The following is an 18,674-nucleotide window of genomic DNA, read 5'->3' as shown; positions in this document are numbered from 1 at the left end:
CCAGTGTATAGGAGTGTGTCAGCCTTTAGATGAGGGCAATGTCATTGCCTGAGGAGCTACCCCAATGGCTGACCTCTGGGGCCAGATGGTGGGTGTGAGACAAAGCAGGCCTACGCTAAATTTTAGGAAAAACAATCCCCCCCCTTCCCCCCACCCCGCGTTAGGAGCTTGTCACTTTGCCGCCTCTTACGTGGCTGTGGAACTACGGAACACAGGACCCCCCCCCCCCCCCCCCGGGGGCCCTGCATCACACTGTGAGTAGATTGCTTACAATGACACCACACTAATCAGTCCAGATGACCAGACAAATTAGCCAACGCTGACCTCCAAACCACGGAGCTCCACGCATGATTGGACAGGACTGACGATATTACTGCTGTCAGTCATTCTCCCGGCAGATGTCTTCATCCAGAAAGACACACCCACAGACAGCAGCGCTTCTCCCTCTTTTATCTCTGCTCTACTGCTCCACATATACACCCTAGAGTGGCCTTTTCCAGCAAACACAAGTTCAGCAGCAGTTATTAACCGCTCAATGTTACAGCGGTTCACCGGAAGTGAACGGGCTTCACTGCCCGAATGAGAAGGAGGGAAAACAAAGAGAGGAGGCGGAGCTTACCGGGCCGGGGCCGACGGCTCGTCCCGGGCAGAGCTCAGGATGTGCTTCACGATGTGCTCCTGGAGACCAGAGGAAACGTGCGCGTGAACGAGAGAGCAACGCGGCCACCATTACACAGCAACAAAAAACGCACCTGCATTACACACGAAAGGGCCCGTGAAGCGTTAGCGATTAGCATTTGGGCATTTACGATGCACGCTCATATTTCATTAAATACGCCACGCAGAGAGTCTGGAGAACAGAATTCCCACTGGCAATATTAACTTGTCTCTTGCCATTCACAGCGAGGTTTCGGTTATCAGATGCCATCATGTGAATTTCCCCTTACAAATGAGATGCACTCGTGCATGGAATCAGTTCCTTAACAACAACAACATTTCCCTCTTCATGAGCAAGTCCAGCATGCCCGAGAATTCATTATCGGCATTAGCACTGCAGAGCTTCCTAACGACCGCTAAAGTAAAGCTGTGCTTTTTCCCTCTCATAGATTACTGTAGTTAGCCATATTTACCACAGAAGGGGCTACGCTCAGACGATTCTCTGGGGTATGAAATGGGTTTTTGAGGGGTTTTATGCGCGTTACCTTGACGTCCTTGAACTTGGTCATCACCACGTCGGCCATGGTGGGGTGCAGTGCAGGGAGCTCCTCGTACAGGTTGGGGAAGCACACCAGAGACCCCAGCAGAATCTGGGCTTCCACTCTGGGGGCCTGGAAGAGGAACAGTTCCATGAGCACAGACAAACCAACACCTTTCCGCAAGACCACGCCCCACCTAGAATATTCCTTTAGCAGTCTTCTGAGGACCTGTGGCGAATTTAACACAGCTACTTGAATGCTATGATAACACAGCTCGATATCACATTGGTGATTTGAAACAGCTTGAGATCACGATTGTGATTTTACATATCTTGCTATCACATTGGTGATTAGACACAGCTTGATATCACATGGGTGATTTGAGACAGCTTGACATCACACTGGTGATGTCCGCAGCTCGATATCACGTTGGTGATTCGACAGCTTGACATCACACTGGTGATTTGACGCAGCTTGAGATCACGATGGCAATTTGACACAGCTGGACATTACACAGGTGATTACACACAGCTGGATATCACATGGGTGATTTGACACAGCTTGATATCACATGGAGGTGACTCAGGGTAAAACTGGTCATGGGGGAAGGGGGGGGGGGGAGGATGAACAACTGCGCTGAACACGGCACCGCTGGTCTTACGTTGAGGGACGAGCAGGCTGTCACTCTGCTGGCTGCCACAATGAAGTCCAGGATGAGCATGGTCGCCCCCGGCAACCCGATGGAGAAGAAGCGCGGAGAGCAGTGCTTGATGATGGTGTTCACAATGTCCTGAGGTCCAAAGAAATAAACACAATATAACACAATTTCATAAAAGCTAAAGGTCAGCGCCCGTAAACTAAGTGGTGCGACGACTGCATTTTGCCCATCGATTCCCCGCGGCACGCCGAGCTAGCCCTGCGATCGGCCCGGAGGGCCTCTCAGAAATCGAGCGCAAGGCTCCGCACCTGATCGAGGTGCAGCAGGCCGCAGTGCATGATGTTGTAGAAGTGGGTGAGGAAGTCGGAGTTGGGGGAGACATCCTGCCTCCTCTTCATGATCTTACAGATCAGCTTGTAGGCGTGCAGCTTCCCCTGCTTGTACCTCTCCGTCAGCATGGTGGCCTGTGGAGACAGAACCGCGTGAGCTGGCGCCGCGGAGGCTTTTAAAAAGAAATAAATAAATAAATAAATAAAGGCGCCCTTACAGGTGTCAGCACCCGCCGTTCGCCGGGAGGCGCAGCGCACGCAATTAAGACGTCTAAAGATAGAGGGCTGACGCCGAGCGAAAGAACCCAACCGCGCGAACCCAACCGTGCGAAGCTAACCGCGCGAACCCAACCGTGCGAAGCTAACCGCGGGAAGCCACCCGCCGAGAGAGCGGCGCTGGCAACCCGCGCGAAGCCCGCCGACAAAAAGACTCACTTTGAAGAGCCAGGGGGTGAGGATGCGCAGGGGCGGGATCAGGGCGGGGGGCCGGGGGGACGTCTGGTTGTCCAGGGATATCCCCAGGTTGTCCCGGATCTGGACGGAGAGAGAGAGAGACGGAAAGGGCGCTTAGCGTCGGGTCCGCTGGGCCGAAGGAGAGCCCGTTAGCCGCTTTTTTTTATTACCTTGGCCAGGTTCTGCCACAGCTCGCACAGGTAGTCGAAGACCTGCGCGTGGATCTCCGGGTCCTTGATGGAGTTGACGTCCCCCAGGATGCCCAGCATCCGCCTCCACATCACCGTGGCGACGTCGGCGTGCCAACCGGTGAGGGAGCCCCCCGCCATCACGCTGCAGTCCTCTGTGGGAAACTCGCTGGTTTCTAAAGGAGAGAGACGCGAAGCAGAGCGAGATGCTGTTTGTCTCGTAAGAATTAAGACACGTCTTAATTCGGTTCCGGTGCGCCGTGGGAAGGCTGCACTGACAATGGCTCCGCAATCAACTCGTAGCGGCTGCTAATATTTAATACTATGTTTAATATTATGTATATTTTTGATATTTTTTGATATTTTTGCTCTTGCTCCTACGTAGTTGCTGCCTGCCATGTCATAAGAATTTCTTTGCTCAGAATGACCTTGTTTTATACTGTGCACTTGACAAATAAAAACACTTTGACTTTGATGTCAAACGCTGAAATAAAAATAGCTTCTTCTTGTCCTTCAAGTCAGTTTTATTGTGATGGAAGAAAGACTTACACCACCTGGGATGTTAATCCATAGTTTATAAACGCTCTACATTTTCCCTAAATTAATTTAATTAATTTAATTATGCCCATTGATTGACTCCTTAATTGACAATCCTCAATCTTTTAAACACAAATTCTCATTTACAAATCGAATTCTTTTGCAAAGCGTGAGTAAGCTATAATTATAATAAAAACCGAAATACACACAAAATATTACGGGGAAAGAAAAGCAACATCCAGCACGAGAGCATTTTCCTGTGCGCCATGACATTCTGCAGCTCGGGCCCCACGCCGCGTTCACCGCGCGCAGCGCAGAGGGCCGTGCTTCAGAAGCGCAGGAAACGCCCGCTCCCAACGGGGGGCACGGGGCTGGCATTCAAACACACATCTCGGGGGTGAGCAAATCTGCCATTTACTGCGAGGGTGACACGTCCCCACTAAAAACCCACCTATGAATAACGCACGGGTACTGGTTAATCACGAGGAGTTCAATAAAACTATAAATTCTTCTTTTTTAAGGGGTTGGCATTCAAAAGCACTTCTGGGGGATGATTCTGGCATTTCCCTAGAGGCAGACATGCCCCCTCAATATAAAAAACAACTTAAATACCGCAGAAGTATTACTTTTATAAATTATAAATCAAATAATACATGCTTTCGATCTTTAAACGCTGGAAAACATATAAAATCCAACACTGAACGACTGTAAATTTGAAACCATCCTGGCAAAATACACATCATGACAAGGCACAGAACTCACTGCGCACGGCACGAACACATACATACACACACACACACACACACACACACACACACACACACACACACACACCATTCATACACAATAGAGAAGGTTTCCGTGCCGAGTTCTTCCCTGGCAAAATCAAGTAAGAAAAAGCTCTGCATATTTATTTGCTCAGCCCCAGTCCCTTAATCAGAAGCTAAATGTAAGGGCCGAGCTAAAAGGCATGGGAACACAAAGCAGGCCAGGGCACACAGTGTGGCGCCACGCATGCACAGAATGATTAATTCCTCACTTACAGCCGCCCTGCCTCCCGACCGAAGGAGCAACTGCGCCAGGACAATGAAGCCTGATTGACATCTGACACGGTTTCTAAAAAAACCGGACGCACTCTTTACGCGACACGCGCAGAGTCACATGGACGGTTAGCGCAGCGCTACTGCCGCCGTTGACTCGTCCAATGAGGCGCTGAATGATGAAGCGTTCTCCAGTCACGGTGCGAGGGGCGTCATGCGATTAACACCGTAGGCTCGCTGATCGTTTCGTTCGGTCTCTGATCAAACAAGGCAGCTGAAAAACTTCTGGGCGGATTTCGATTAAACTGAAATGACTGCATTTGGGACAAGGGAGAAAAAAAAATTCTATTTTAGGGCTGCCATGACAACAGTTAGGGGAGGGTAGAGATGAGCACACCACTACGCATCTGATTCAGTACAGCAGATGTGGTGACATATTGCAAATCGTTAGGGGCCTGTGTTACATATTCTTATTAGTCTTTTTCAAACCTTCAAGTTTGACTTTGGATGGCTTAATTTACCTTCACTTTATCCTGTCTGTCTGGCATTGTATGTACAACCTGAACTTGTTTGCTCAAACCAGCAAGAGTGATTATGAAATGCTTGGCCAGTAGATTGGTAATTTAGGAGCTGCATCATTTTGCTTCCTGTTTCATAGCCCCAAAACGTTGCATAACTTGTGAGCCGTTTACACAACTGTCCACAAATGTATGTGTGTGTGTGTGTGTGTGTGTGTGTGTGTGTGTGTGTGCGCGTGTCCATATGTGTGCGCCTGTGTGTGTGTGTGCGTGTGTGTGTCCATATGTGTGCGCCCATATGTGTGTGTGTGTGTGTGTGTGTGTGTGTGTGCGCGTGTCCATATGTGTGTGTGTGGGTGTGTGTGTGTGTGTGTGTGTGTGTGTGTGTGTGTGCATGTCCATAAGAGCTTTACCCAGGTCATCAGGAGTCTGCAGGACGGAGTGGTGGAGCTTCTCATCCAGCTGCAGGTCCTTGTTGTCCATGTGCTCGGCGTTGAGGGTGGCGGGGGAGGGGGTCTGGGAGCGGGACCCCCCCGGGGAGTGAGCAGGGGAGGCGCTCTCCGAACCTGGGGGTGGAACGCAGGGTCCTGCTTTTACTGACACTGCCACAGAGGGCAGCGACATGCCACTATACGCACGAACACACACACAAACACACACACGCGCACGCACACACGCACACACGCACGCACACGGCCTGTGTTCAGGGCTCACCGGTGATGGTGACGGTATCTGCAGACAGGGCCTGCTGGCTCAGGCTGCTGGTCTCAGAGTCGATGTGCAGGGTGGTCAGGCTGGCCAGCTCCTGCTCCTCGGCAGTCTGCTGCTGCGCCGAACCCCCGTCCAGCTCCAGGGAGCCCACCGCGCACAACTCGGGCCCAAAGTGGAAATCTGCCCAAACGCAACATTCACACCAGGTTTTCACACTGTGGCCGCTGCAGGAGCGTCAAACATTCAAACACAGCCATCGTGTCGTTTCTACAGCAGGTAAGGTGTCAGAGTCGATATGAAAAGGATTTTGAAAACAGGTCACCCAATAAACAACATACGATAGACGTTTGTGAAAGTGTACGTTATCCACTTAAGGCTGGATACATCAACCAACAGCATATGACAAATCACAAAATCCTACAATACATCACAAAAACAAGGATAAATACCAGAAAGTATGCTAAATGCTAAGGTAGAGGCTAATTTGGCACCCTAGGTTCTGGAGATGAGGGCAAAGCCTCATTTAACTGCACTGATCAGGCCCACATGCTTTCTGTTCCTAATAATAACCGACACTGTGTGTTACAAATACTGAGCTGGACATCTCTAATAAAAGCAACCCAGTAACCAGGGGCAAGAAGATGCCATCTCCAAACAAAATACCCACAATTAGCTTTAGTCCCTTCACTTAATATTGTGTATACACAACACAACTTACAAAAGTCCTAACAACAGAGAGCATCTTGCATTTAATAACCATCTCTGAAGAATCGGAGGTATTTCTGTTCTAGGAATGCTCACGCTACACGGACAGTCACAGGCTACGATCACAGGGGATCGCACACTGCATGTGCCCCACTGTAGACGTACGATAATATCAAACCAGTTTCAAAGCCTAGCATGAAACCGGATCGATAGACCTGCGTTTGAGTCTCACCTTAGCCTGATCGTCAAGCTAATAACCCCAAATTATCTTCAACATTTCAGTCTATAACTGACTTGAGCTGCATATCAGACAGACTTCAAACCGTTTCCATTTGGCTATTTTTCTATATTTTTCAAAGAAAAGTGGATTAATTGTAAATTTTATGCGACGTCCCTCTTGTTGGTATCTGCAGTCGTGATCAGGATAAAAGCGGCAGTTTCAGGTTAAGCCGTGTTGTCTGACTGCCCACGGTTGCCGTGAGACCGTCGCCGGGGGGGGGGGCTGGGGGGGTGGCAGCGTGTCCTCACTTTCGAACTTGCAGCTGTCGGCCTGGAAGGCGCCGAAGGAGTCCGAGTGGCTGTCGGAGCTGATGATGTCACTGCTGCTGGCGCTGGCCGGGGACGTCCACTCGGAGGGCACGCCCGGGTCGTCGATGGGCCGCATGGCGTTCTGCCGGGTCAGCAGGTCGGGCAGGTCTTTGGGTATCTCCAGGCTGCCGGGACTGCTGCCCCGCCGGGTCATGCCCTGGTGGGGACGGGACGGGGGGACAAGGAAGGAATCGCATTTCAGGAACTACATCACTGCGTTAATTACGAAAGGCTGTGTGTGTGGAAACAGAAAAGTTGATAATGGCGCCATTCAAACCGGACCCATTACAGACAGTAATACCAAAAACCAGGTTTTCCGCGCTTCGTTTATTTGGATAATGTTGCTACGCCCGGACGAGCTGCCTGCCTGTAGACGCACCAGAGGAGACGCCGGCGTAACCTCCCCTAATACTGCCCCGGCGCTGCGCGAGCCCTTGATTACGGCCTGCGCAACGCCACAATTCAGAACATTCGCCACCTCCCGTTTGGAGCGACGCGCTGGGCGTTTACCCCAGCCGAACGGGACGCGGGGCGGGGCGGGGCGCGGCGAGGGGACTCACGGACGTGCTCCGCGCCCGCAGGCGCTCCTGGATGAACTCGTCCATGGGGTCGCTGATGTTGGGGTTGCTGCTGCACGCGTCTCCGGAGACGGGCCGCACCTTCTGGCTCAGCTCCTCTTTGTTGGCTGGTTTCGGACAAACAACAAATTTTGACATTTTCAGTCACGGAGTTCGGCGCGCTCCTAGTCTTCAGCACACTCGCTGGACAAGCCTAACACTACTTAACAGCGTCCCTCACGTTTACAGTAAAAACACACAGAGATCAGAGGGATATAGAGTCATACATTACTGCAGCATATAGACTCAACACTCAACAGGTCCTGAATTAATTGAACTGTAAAATATTAGCAATTAACCTATTACATTTACAAAGGAAGCTTATGAGAGAATTAACTTTACAATGCCAGTTCTGTTTCCCTCCTTGATATTTGTCATATTTACTATCTCACAATAAACAGTATTCATATGCTAGCTTCTTATCATCCTAAATCCTCAAGCTCACAGCAAAACAAGTTGAGGAACAAACAAAAAAATGTCAGTGGCATGGTGAAATAAAACGAAAGCCCTAAGTATAAATATAGGTGAGCATGACCAAGAAAATCAATCATAAAAGAAGCCAACACATAACTGATCACAACCAATAAGCAATGCAGGAGCTACTCACAAGTCATGCAGTCCCAAACACAGATAAAATACCTTGCGCTCTCCAGGGCATGAATAGAACAAGAGTAGGCATTAGTTCACTGGTAAAACTGCACTTAAAGGAGAATGGATGCGGTGAGCATGTTAGGGGCCACTGGAAAATGAGAAGTCCATCCCAAAGCAGAGTGTTAAAAGTCATCAGACAGCCTCAGTGCAGCACTTTGATCCACTACAAAGAGAGACAGACAAGACTGGCAGTCCCAGAGCTAGTTTCACCTTCTCCTCGAACGGCGGTTAGTATGATTAGCTCCCTACTCTCACCTCCCTGCCTGACGGGTTAGCTCAGCCTGTTTAAAAACTTTACTCTGACATTCCCATTCTAAGTGAGGCCCTGCACCAAGCTACTTGTAAGGTAGAGAATTTAGGTTTGTCACTGGCCAAATAAGTTTCTGATGCAACTTAAACTGCTATTGTTCATAACAGAATCGGGAGGAATGCTTCAATTCCCCTCAGGAAAAAAAAAGCATATTTTACTTTACTTCTATCTTCAGTATTTCTGCAAGCTTGTTTCTGCTCTCATAAAACCAGTGCATCCTATCTGAAGGTGTGCACTGCCATCTGCTGGATGAACATGGTATAACATCTATCTGCACTCACTTGAATGGCTGGTTCAAAAGGCTAATAACCAAGGAGTGTACCAGTCTTTGACAGACAGTTTTCACTTAGTTCAAATGACTGTAATTCACACGAATAACAACCATTCACTTTGATTTCCAACTATTGGAAAGGGGGCAGGGGAGAAATCACACCTGTAGAATATAATACAATATATATTTGTGGATAGAAGGTCAAATTACCCCACTGTCCATGGACGCTCTATGGCAGTGTCACACGCTCGTGATCCAGGCAGCACAAGCGGAAGACCTGTAGCTTTACCGCCCGAGCGCGCTAACGTCTGTTTTAAGCGGCGACGCCGTGGCCGCCGCGTGACCGCGGGAAACCTGCCGCCGCGCCGCGCTTTTCCCCGGTTAAGCTACGCGTCTCGACGGGAGAAGGCTTGGAGGAGGCGTGAGGCCGCATGCAGCATCCAGACAGAGGGGGGGAAGAAGCAGAGATTATATCCCATAAAGCTGGAGGAAAGGAGGGCCGTCCTGAGGGGGGAGGGGGGGGGCACTCTTTGGACTTTGGTTTTTCTCTTTCTGATTGCGCTACAGACTTTAAAAAGGAAATACAAAAAAGCTTAATTCAATCGGCATTCAGCAAAAAACCAAACATAAGGGTGGGAGGGGGTAAAAAAAGGGACAGGCGCTTTTTTTTTTTTAATGGTCTTCGATTCGGTGCCGGGCGCGCCACTCAGTTCTCACCTGGTGCTTTCCTTCCAAAATAGCCCATTACATGAGTGTACAGGTCCCTCAGGGGCGCCTCGGCCGCCACCTTGCTCTGCCGCTGCGGGGACACGTGAGCCTTGGGCTTGGAGAGAGCATGTACGACAGATTTATACACCCCGCCCAGCGCCCCCTGCTGCTGCTGCGAGTGACTGCACCCTGACTCCTGAGACCGGGACCGGGACCGGGGCCGGATGGAGGCGCGGCCGAGCCTGCTGCGCGCGGGGCCCTCCCGCTCCGCCGGGTCCCCGCAGGGCCCCTCGGCCCTCTGCCCCGGCGCGGGCCTGGGGTGCTCGGGCCCCGCGGAGGGGTGGCTGCTGCTAAAGTGGCTCAGCTTGCGGAGCCTGGTTCTCCAGTGCGCCTCCTTGGAGTCCAAGGGGTTGTGGAACTGCACCGACTCGGTGGAGGGGCGGAAGCTCACGTGCACGCCGCCGTGCCGTTTCTTGCCGCGGAGCCGGGGCTTGAAGCCGGCGTGGGCGCGGTGGAGCCCGGCCTGGGCGCGGGGGTCCTGCTGGGGGAGGGGCGCGCTGCTCTCCTGGAGAGCGCCGCCGGCGTCCCTGCCGGCGGGACCCGGATCGCCCTGGCCCTCCCCCGCGTCCCGCGCGAGCGGAGAGCCCCCTCCGGCCGTTTCGGCGGCGGCGCCGTCCTCCCCCCAGCCCCGCGGGGCCCAGCGCTCCTGCCCGTCGCGCTCCTGCCCGTCGCACTCCTCCAGGCACTCGTAGAAGCTCTGCTCTGGCTGGTCTAAGCTGTCCTCGTCGGCGGTGGAGTCGGCGCTGCCTCCGTCCCCTGCCTGAGCCCTGTCAGCCAGAGCCTCCTCCTCCAGCCCCTCCTCCCCCCGCTGTCTCAGGTACTCCCTGAGCGAGGCCAGGAGGTCGTCCTCCTCGCCCTCCCCGTCGGGCAGCGGGCCGGGCGGGGGGGCCGCGGGGAGCTGGGCGGAGGGCCCTACCATCTGGCACAGGTGATCGTAGATGCTATCCCCCACTTCCAGGGAGGAGGCCCTGCTGCCCTCGGCACCTGCGGGGGGGCTGGGGGGGCCGGGCGGGCGGGGGGGGACGTGAGACGGACTGTCAAGGACAGGAAGTGCACCTTTGACCCGTTCGACGATGAAGGGCTCCATGATGTCGGACGTGCTGCTGCTGCGGGGGAGGGGCTGCTCCTCGCTGGACGCGGAGAACACCTCGCAGGGCGGCGTCTCCTCGCTCTGGGAGAAGTGGCGGGTGCGGGACCCGCGCGGGGCTGGCGGGGGGTCCTCCATATCTGACAGAAACACAAACACACAAGCGCAGCTCGTCGGAGGGGTTCCGCACCCAGAGACCACGAGGAGGCGCGGGGGGGGGGGGGGGGGGGGGGGGGATGCAGGGGTCGGAGGCTGATGGGTCAGTACAGGCAGACACAAACAACGCACAAAAAACTAAAACAAACAAAAAACAAACACAAAGGAGCATTCCTCTACAGTTTGAAAAGTAGTCTTTTCACAGCATTATCAATAAACAGCACATCAAACCAAAACAGACAAACAGGTCAGCAACATCTGGGTAAGTCCGGATCCAATCGACACGCTTTTGGACTGCATTGTTACAGATTTTAATGAGATGCGGCATGCTTGTTTGTTCTTACAAGAAACCTCTGGAATCGAAATTACATTAGTCCCGGACGCTTATTAAGGGAGATATAGGCTAACAAAGTTTGTGCAAATTAGCACATCTCCATGAATCTGACTTGCCATATCTACATTCCTATAAGTCATAGACAAATGCTTCTTGTATCACTTTAAAGGTTTTATCTTTTACTACATATTATGTTCACCCAAAAATTAAAGATAGCAGAGTAGTGAAGGTAGTGGACTGAAATTTTGCATGTGCTTGACAGTGGCTGTAGCACTGATCAAGTTCCACAACACTGCAAGGAATTAGTGATGTGGTATCTCAGCAATGACTCAAAAATCCAAGACCAAAAAGACCAAATTTTCTAGAGGTGTTCATGACATTATAAGCTAACTTTGGTGCAAATTTGACCCACTTTGAAAACTAAGTCATGGAGTCCCGTGAATTTGTCCAAAATCCGTGAGCCCATATCTCCCTTATAATGATCTGAGACAAGTGTAGTTTTGGTTCCGGGGCTTTCGCACACGACCAAATAAGCACGCAAAAGGTCATTCAAATCTGTGACGATGCAGTTCAAGTGTGCTGAGATCACCTGGACTTACCCATCTACAGGAGGCACAAAGAGAAAATAAAATAAGATGACAGGAATACGCACAATCCTTTAATAAAAAAATCATTTTCTCTCTCCTGACAGCAAACCTCACTGTACACTGCATGCCATTTCAAGCAATCGATGGCATGAGTTTTGAAGTATATATGCAGATGAAATTAATGGACGCAATTTTCCATACGTGGTAATGGACCCTACCAGGCCCGAGACATTAAGGCTGAGTGATTATTCAGAGAACTGAGATAGAGAGAAGCATCAACATAGCGATGAACGTGGGGAGGAAATTAAAATGCAAGTAATCCACAACAAGGCAAACATACAAGTGGTGTGTGAGCTCCAGTCATGTGAGCCAACCACAGGCTTGAAAAAACAAAAACACACACAAGAGAGACACACGTGCAGGGGCAGAACATTTTTTAACAAAAAGACATGCCGTTTTTGATGCAATGTGAACACACCGCCAAATATTATTGGATGACAAAAAGCAAGGCTAAAACCAAACACGGATGAACAGAGGACTCCGATGAAGATCAGGAGAGGATAAAGTGGACAGGACGGAGAAAAGGAAGAGAGGCAGTGAGCGAGCGAGGGTCAGGGGGGTCAGTCGCAGAGACGGGGGGCGGCGGCAGGGGGGGGGGGGGGAGAGGGGTGCAGATACAAGCAGAGTCGTCTCTACCTGACAGTTCGTCAGCTAGGGGAGTGAGGACAGAGTCAGGCAGGAGAGGGTGGAGAGAATGGATCAGGACAGGTGCGCTTTTAGCACTGCGGATAAAGGCTGAAGACAGGATGCTGTCGCCCGTCGAGCAGCTTCGCAGGGCTTTGGGACACAAGGAAACACAAGAAGAACACACAGGAAGAGAGAGAGAGAGGGGGGGAGGGGAGAGGGAGAGAGAGAGAGAGAGAGTAAGGACTGTGACAGCAAGGCAAAGCGGTGACCATTAGAAGGACAGCAGAGAGGAAACGAAGAGGAAGAGGCCGAAGGTGTGCGGGGGCCTTCTGCGCCCCAGGCTCGGTCCTGTCAGCTTTGGGCCTTATTAAGGGCACCATGGGTCAAAGGTCAAAGGGCTGGCCAATCTCTATCCAATGGACAGCATTCTAGAATGAAGGAATTCTTTAGTACGGTCAAATGAAGAAATCTCATTATTTTACTAGAAACGCAACTCGAACATGAATAATTAATTTTAACGAGAGCTTAATATGGCCAAGTGACTGAATGGCAATTTTCTAAAAATGTGCTAAAATTAAACATTTATACATACTACCTCCAGTGCTAACAACAGAATTATTCCTTTTCAGGATTAAATTTTAATTTCCATTTAGTTTTAATTGAAAGCGTAGTTCTTTCAGTAATTTTATGTTTTCTTTAATATGATTGTATAGCCACTAGCATCACCTAGCAGGTAGCATAAAAATCCAAAAAGCTTGAAGCTGAGAAACACATAACATATGTCTATTTGACCACAGATTGACTGATAGATATCACTAACTGAAAAGTTGGGAACCACCTTAACCCCTCCCTATAGAGACTGCTGCACCATTTCGGTATTAAGACGGTAAGAATCCCAGCCTTCCAATATTCCATGATTCCATTCTACACTCTCATTGGTCAGGGGGGTCTACTCTAAACTCATCAAAGGCATAGCCACCAGGGTTCAGGCACAACGGCAGTACAGCAGCACCTAGAGCAGCGCGTGCACTGGGCACTCACCCACGGTCTTCTGGCGGACGATGCTCCTGGCCTTCTCGATGCCCGGCGAGCCGGCTGTGGTGGCGCTGCGCTGCCTCATGGGAGCCTGGGCTGGCTGGTCTCGACTCCAGCCTTTGGAGAAGGACCTGTCCACCGACAGCTTCTGGCCCTCGTGAGCACCCCCTGGAGGATCCAGAAAAAAAAAAACCCATACAATGCGTCAGGTCCGGTCCTCGATTCACTTCCGTGTTAACCAGTAGATCCAGTTTCGCTCTGGATGGAAATTCTGCACAATCCAGATATATCCTACTCAGGTCTTTACTCAGGCATCTCAAACTCCAGTTCTGAAGAACTGCAGATCAGCCAGTATCGGCCTCGGAAGAAGGGTGAGCAGGGCAATTAAGCAATACCACAGGCATCCAGGTCCACATTTGTGTATCCCCGACTTAATCCAGCAGGCACTTTGAAATGGCTACTGAAGAGCAGGCCTCACATTGGCCATGCGACCACTCACCTTTGCCCTTGTGCTTCTTCTGCTTCTGCTCGCTCAGCTTGTCCAGGGGCAGCTCGTTCAGGTCGAGGTTGTACAGGTTCCGCGCCAGCACCTTGGTGAGGGTCTCCATGGTGAGGGACCACTCGGTGACCAGCTCCTCCCAGCAGGTGAGGGAGGAGAGCACCAGCAGCAGGTCGTCCCACAGCTCCCGGGAGATGTACACGTTCAGGTTCCCTTTGATCCACGCCACGATCAGAGTCTGAATGAGGAGGGGGGGGGTGTAAATATGACAAAAATGTTACAAGCTCCTTTCAAGTCATGCGGTACGACTCAAGGTTTGATCGACGGATGACCCCGGTGTTTGCGTCCACCTACCTGAAAGACGGCCCCCGCCAGTCTCCCAGAGAGAGTCATGGTCTTCTTGCCGGGGGGCATGATGGAGGGCGGCCTCTTCATCACGCAGTCCGTCACCCTGAGCAGCACCAGCAGGATCTGCTCCCTGTGGACCCCGAGCACAGGGTAAGCAAGCAGGACACAACAGCGTTAGGCAGGCCTCTTCACAGACCAGAGCATTACACAACAGCATACGCTAGGCCCCGGAAACAGACCCGATCCGGACACAACAGCATAAGCTAGGCCTCCACATGGGCCAGACCTCAATCTGCCTACCATGTTTTCTGGTCCATGGTTTCGTGCATGACCAGGCTGCGGTAAATGTTCAGGACCCGCTTGCACATGTCGATGTGCTCCTCCAGGAGGAACTTCACGTCATTGGCCGGCTCCAGCAGGAACACATTGCAGGAGTTGGTGATGAAAACCTGGATCGAAAGGATGGACTTACATAGCTGCAATGACAAGCGCACCGATCTCCAAAACATGGGAACAGAGACACAGGAACAACACACATCTCACAACAACAGTCCCAACAGGAAACAGAGGTGGCGCTAATGTGTTATAACAGGGAAAGCTTTCCTGGGCACTAGATGCTCCAGGGTGCCCCGAGAGGTGGGGCGAGTATGCAGCCCTGAGCGGGAACACAGAGAGGGCAGAGGAGGTACGGGGGTCAGTGACACACACCTGCAGAGTGGCCTGTACGCCTGCATGGACGCTGTACTCCAGCAGCTCGCTCTCCCCCACTTTGTTGAGGGCGCCCTGGTAGGAGGAGTTCCGGGTCCAGCTCGGGTGTCGGGCATGGCCAGAGGGGTCAGCCACGTTCTCCTGAAGTCACACAGAAGAAACACAGTAGTTTAAATACAAAAAAAAAATTAATTAAATATTCTGCCTCCTTTGTGACATCATGCAGCTTCGTCCAACCGGATTTGACCCCTCTCACCTCCTCCTTCCCTTTCTCGGGCGTGTGCTCGGCGACGGGGTCGAGGTGGGCGGCTCCGGAGGCGGAGAATAAGCGCTCCTCCTCTGGCTCTCTCATGAAGACTGGCTTGTCCTCCAGCGATATCCACTCCTGGTAGACCCGCACCACCTTGCGCATGGCAGCCGCCTCGCAGATGGGCAGCAGGAAGGCCTGCGGGCACCAGCGTGCAAAGTGACCCACCGTCCCTCCCTCCACTACAGCAGATCAAACCCGCTACCCTGCCACAGCCAAGCCCGCTGCAGGACATCCGGTATTACATCAATACTATTCAATTACATTTCATTTGCGTAGCACTTCTTACGCAGACACTGTCATAGAGATGCTATAAAATAAAAATGGGCAAAAAAATACTATTCATGGTTTCTTTAACAACACTGAACAAATGGTGCTTTTTACTGTACGTCTGTTCTCATTTCAGTGTCAGTGTCTTTCAGGGGTTGTGTACTTTCAGTGTCCCATGGCTGTAAAATGTCAGTATTTTGGAATAAATGTTAATGTTCTATGTTATGTCCACTGGCCCCCGGCACAGTCCTGTGTAACAGAAGGAGCGGGGAGGGCGTGGCAGGCTCGGCCCTACCTGGCGGAAGACCTCGGTGATGAAGTTGACGTTGGTCCTGGAGGAGCAGAAGACCTTGCGCACCACCTCGATGTCGGTGAGGTGCTCCTCGTCCACGCTGCAGAGGCTGGAGGAGCTGGGCTCCCTCTCCGTCAGCGTGCTGGTGTTGGAGTGCGACTGCTCCGGCTCCGCCCCCCCGTCCAGGGCCTCCGGCCGCGGGCCCCCCTCCTCCCGTGCGGCCAGCCCCGCCGCCGCTTTCTGAAAGCGCCAAACACAGCCCCCCATCTGCTGTCATTTCCCCGGCCCACACCAGGACCCACCTCCAATCTATGCAATTAACTCCAATACTGAACCATTAGCTAACAAAGTTACCCATCTATTACATCAGTGGTCCTCAACCCTGTTCCTGGATATCTGACTTCCTGTTGGTTTTCTAACAAAGCACACCTCATTCAACAGCAAGAGAACTTGCTCAGCTGCTAATTAGCAGAATCAGGTGTGCCAAATTATGGCTGAAATGAAAAGCAACAGGATAGCAGATCTCCAGGAACAGGGTTAGGAACTACAGTTTTACCTTCTCTGTATCACTGGACAAACCAACACATAGACAGGCTCAAGTATGACAACACTAGGAACACAAACTGACATTGCTGAGATGATGAAGTTGTAGCAGCGGGCTCTAACGCTGTTAGAACAGAACAGGGTCTGACACAGGTACCTGCACTCAGGCCCCTTGGCCCGGAGGCCTGCTGGCCTACCTGGATGTTCTTTGGCACGTTCTCTCCGTCCACCCCGGGGATGTGCGTCCCTGTGTTGGAGCGCGGCTCCAGCCAGAAGGACACCAGCCAGCGGATGAAGATGACGCGGGCGTTGAGGAACATCTCTTTAGTGCAATAGATGGGTTCATTGGTCTCTGCGTCCCTCTTTACGACGACGTAGTGAGGCTTTGGTCTCATGTGGGGAACCTCTGCGGGTAACGACAGAACACGGCAAATTACGACCACGGAATGTGCGAATGCGGGTAATCCTAAAAAAAGAGAAAAACCACAGCTATTTACTTAACCGTTAGACACACTGGAACGTCCGAAACAGAAAACGGCATTACACCATTATGGCAGTATTCACTGCACAAAGAAAGCATAACAAAACTTTAACAGCTTGTGTCAGAAACGAAAAGAACAGTGAGGCCCGTATGCCCCATTTCCAGTGTGGCATGTGCTACCGGTTTTACCAGCCAGCCAATCACAGAGCCACTTGGAAACGGTTTCACACAGCACATGGAAGCTAGCTGGCACCAGCAGAGGCCTTATTTTGTCTGCCCGGTCTCAGCAGAGGATGACAGCTTTTTGTCACTGCAGATGGTGGAAGGTCACAGTTGACACAGTTACTTTTTATTCCTCACTTGCTATTCAAGTAGTATTTATAACAGACGGAAATAATCAGTCTGTTATAAAGTTCTGAAAGGAACTGTGTGTACTTTGGTCTCCTACTCTTGAACAGTTTTTTCTGCGTTTTAAATATAGGCATTCTAGACATAGTACATGATTGAAGTAATTTTATTAGCACACAGGGGAATAAAACCACTGTAACCCCATGGCTGTTAATAATAAAAAAGTACAGAGGGATCTTTAAGGAATAAGTCACAGAATTTCATCTGAATACCCATTATACTAGAATACATAAATAATGCAGGGAAGATGCATCTTCCATTTAACAATTTAAAGCAGCACTTAAAGATTTTAAAACAAGATATCATCAACTGCTCAAATTTTTTAACTGAACTGAGATATGTAAAACGGCATATTTACACAGAACTTCATTATAAAAATAATAATTTGCAAAACACACAACCTTGCAGAATAAAATACAAGAAAAGTGCTTCCTTTGAATGAAGAGCCAAATGGCCCAATTGTAAAAGCTAAATGTTCGGCACACATTAAACTTTTACAGTCCTCCCAAGCTAGTCCACAATTCATTATCTTTTAATGCATACTGCATTCAAATATGCACTGGCAGCACAGTACAACTGCTGAGCACCTTCAGTAACTAGGAGATCTGAATGTTCAGCATTGTAATGCGGAAAAATGGAGGACTGATTATACGCTTCAATTACTAATGGAAAACAGGCCGAGGCAGAGTCAGATTATCACCATTTCATCTGGTTTCCTTTCTGAATCATGGCCAATGAAATCAGTAGGTCTGGCCATTCATAAAGACATCCCCCCAATGCTTCATCCACAGAATCTACAGTGGGTTATTACACCAAAAGGTCATACGACAATGTCTTCCCTCAAAGCATACCGACGAGGAGCATGACAGGTAATGAAAAAATAAATAGCTTATTTCAAGATGATGTATGTGGAAATGCGGTGCATTATGCTGTTTAAATTAGCTTACATTTCAAATCATCTGCAGGACTATTTAACAGCCAGTGCTTGTATGGTTAATCTAAGTATGAGCACAGTTACACAAATCGATACTGCTGCACTAGTCATCTTTTCTACTGCCATATAAGGTCAACAACAGTCCAGCCTTCGGTTAGCCAATGGCTGGGATGCAATAAACATTTGGCCTTAACAAAAAAAAAATCTACTGCATTCAAGAGTGAGTGAAAGTGAAGGACAATTGTTGACTGAATCCTGGCCAATGTCATTATTTGCTCTTATTCAGAGTGTCCTGAAAGCCATTTCTAAATTCCTGTTACACAAGTTCCGTAGGTAACAGGAAACTAGTCATTCCCAAATACTGTATATCTACTTAGGAGCAACTTTGAAAGCCAGGGATTTAAGAATCAAATAAGTACAGTAGACGCTCAAATCCTTCGCCTTGAAGGCCATCAAAC

At 50.5% G+C, this 18,674-nt stretch overlaps 1 protein-coding gene across 6 annotated transcripts in view; it reads right to left on the bottom strand.

Moving 5' to 3' along the window:
- Nucleotides 1–18,674, bottom strand: part of ralgapa1 (Ral GTPase activating protein catalytic subunit alpha 1) — a 61,298-nt gene that overhangs the window by 32,115 nt on the left and 10,509 nt on the right. For 4 of the 6 annotated variants that reach the window (XR_004762051.1, XM_035389047.1, XM_035389055.1 and 1 more), the window contains exons 9-28: nt 16,591–16,799; nt 15,854–16,090; nt 15,238–15,426; nt 14,982–15,122; nt 14,574–14,722; nt 14,280–14,403; nt 13,926–14,163; nt 13,433–13,594; nt 12,401–12,541; nt 9,490–10,767; nt 7,484–7,608; nt 6,864–7,080; nt 5,634–5,810; nt 5,333–5,485; nt 2,807–3,000; nt 2,619–2,717; nt 2,163–2,318; nt 1,858–1,986; nt 1,203–1,328; nt 620–678 (exon numbers count right to left, since the gene is read on the bottom strand). Coding sequence is in view for 5 of the 6 variants with exons in the window: in XM_035389047.1 (XP_035244938.1) it covers nt 620–678; nt 1,203–1,328; nt 1,858–1,986; nt 2,163–2,318; nt 2,619–2,717; nt 2,807–3,000; nt 5,333–5,485; nt 5,634–5,810; nt 6,864–7,080; nt 7,484–7,608; nt 9,490–10,767; nt 12,401–12,541; nt 13,433–13,594; nt 13,926–14,163; nt 14,280–14,403; nt 14,574–14,722; nt 14,982–15,122; nt 15,238–15,426; nt 15,854–16,090; nt 16,591–16,799 (4,303 nt within the window). In the remaining variant the exon portion in view is untranslated. The remainder of the gene's footprint in view (nt 1–619; nt 679–1,202; nt 1,329–1,857; nt 1,987–2,162; nt 2,319–2,618; nt 2,718–2,806; nt 3,001–5,332; nt 5,486–5,633; nt 5,811–6,863; nt 7,081–7,483; nt 7,609–9,489; nt 10,768–12,400; nt 12,542–13,432; nt 13,595–13,925; nt 14,164–14,279; nt 14,404–14,573; nt 14,723–14,981; nt 15,123–15,237; nt 15,427–15,853; nt 16,091–16,590; nt 16,800–18,674) is intronic. The other 2 variants (XM_035389078.1, XM_035389087.1) reach the window with 2 other exon arrangements.

This window comes from Anguilla anguilla, chromosome 1 (genome assembly GCF_013347855.1).
Source record: "Anguilla anguilla isolate fAngAng1 chromosome 1, fAngAng1.pri, whole genome shotgun sequence".
Lineage (NCBI taxonomy): Eukaryota > Metazoa > Chordata > Actinopteri > Anguilliformes > Anguillidae > Anguilla > Anguilla anguilla.
This window is presented reverse-complemented; position numbering and strand designations above follow the sequence as displayed.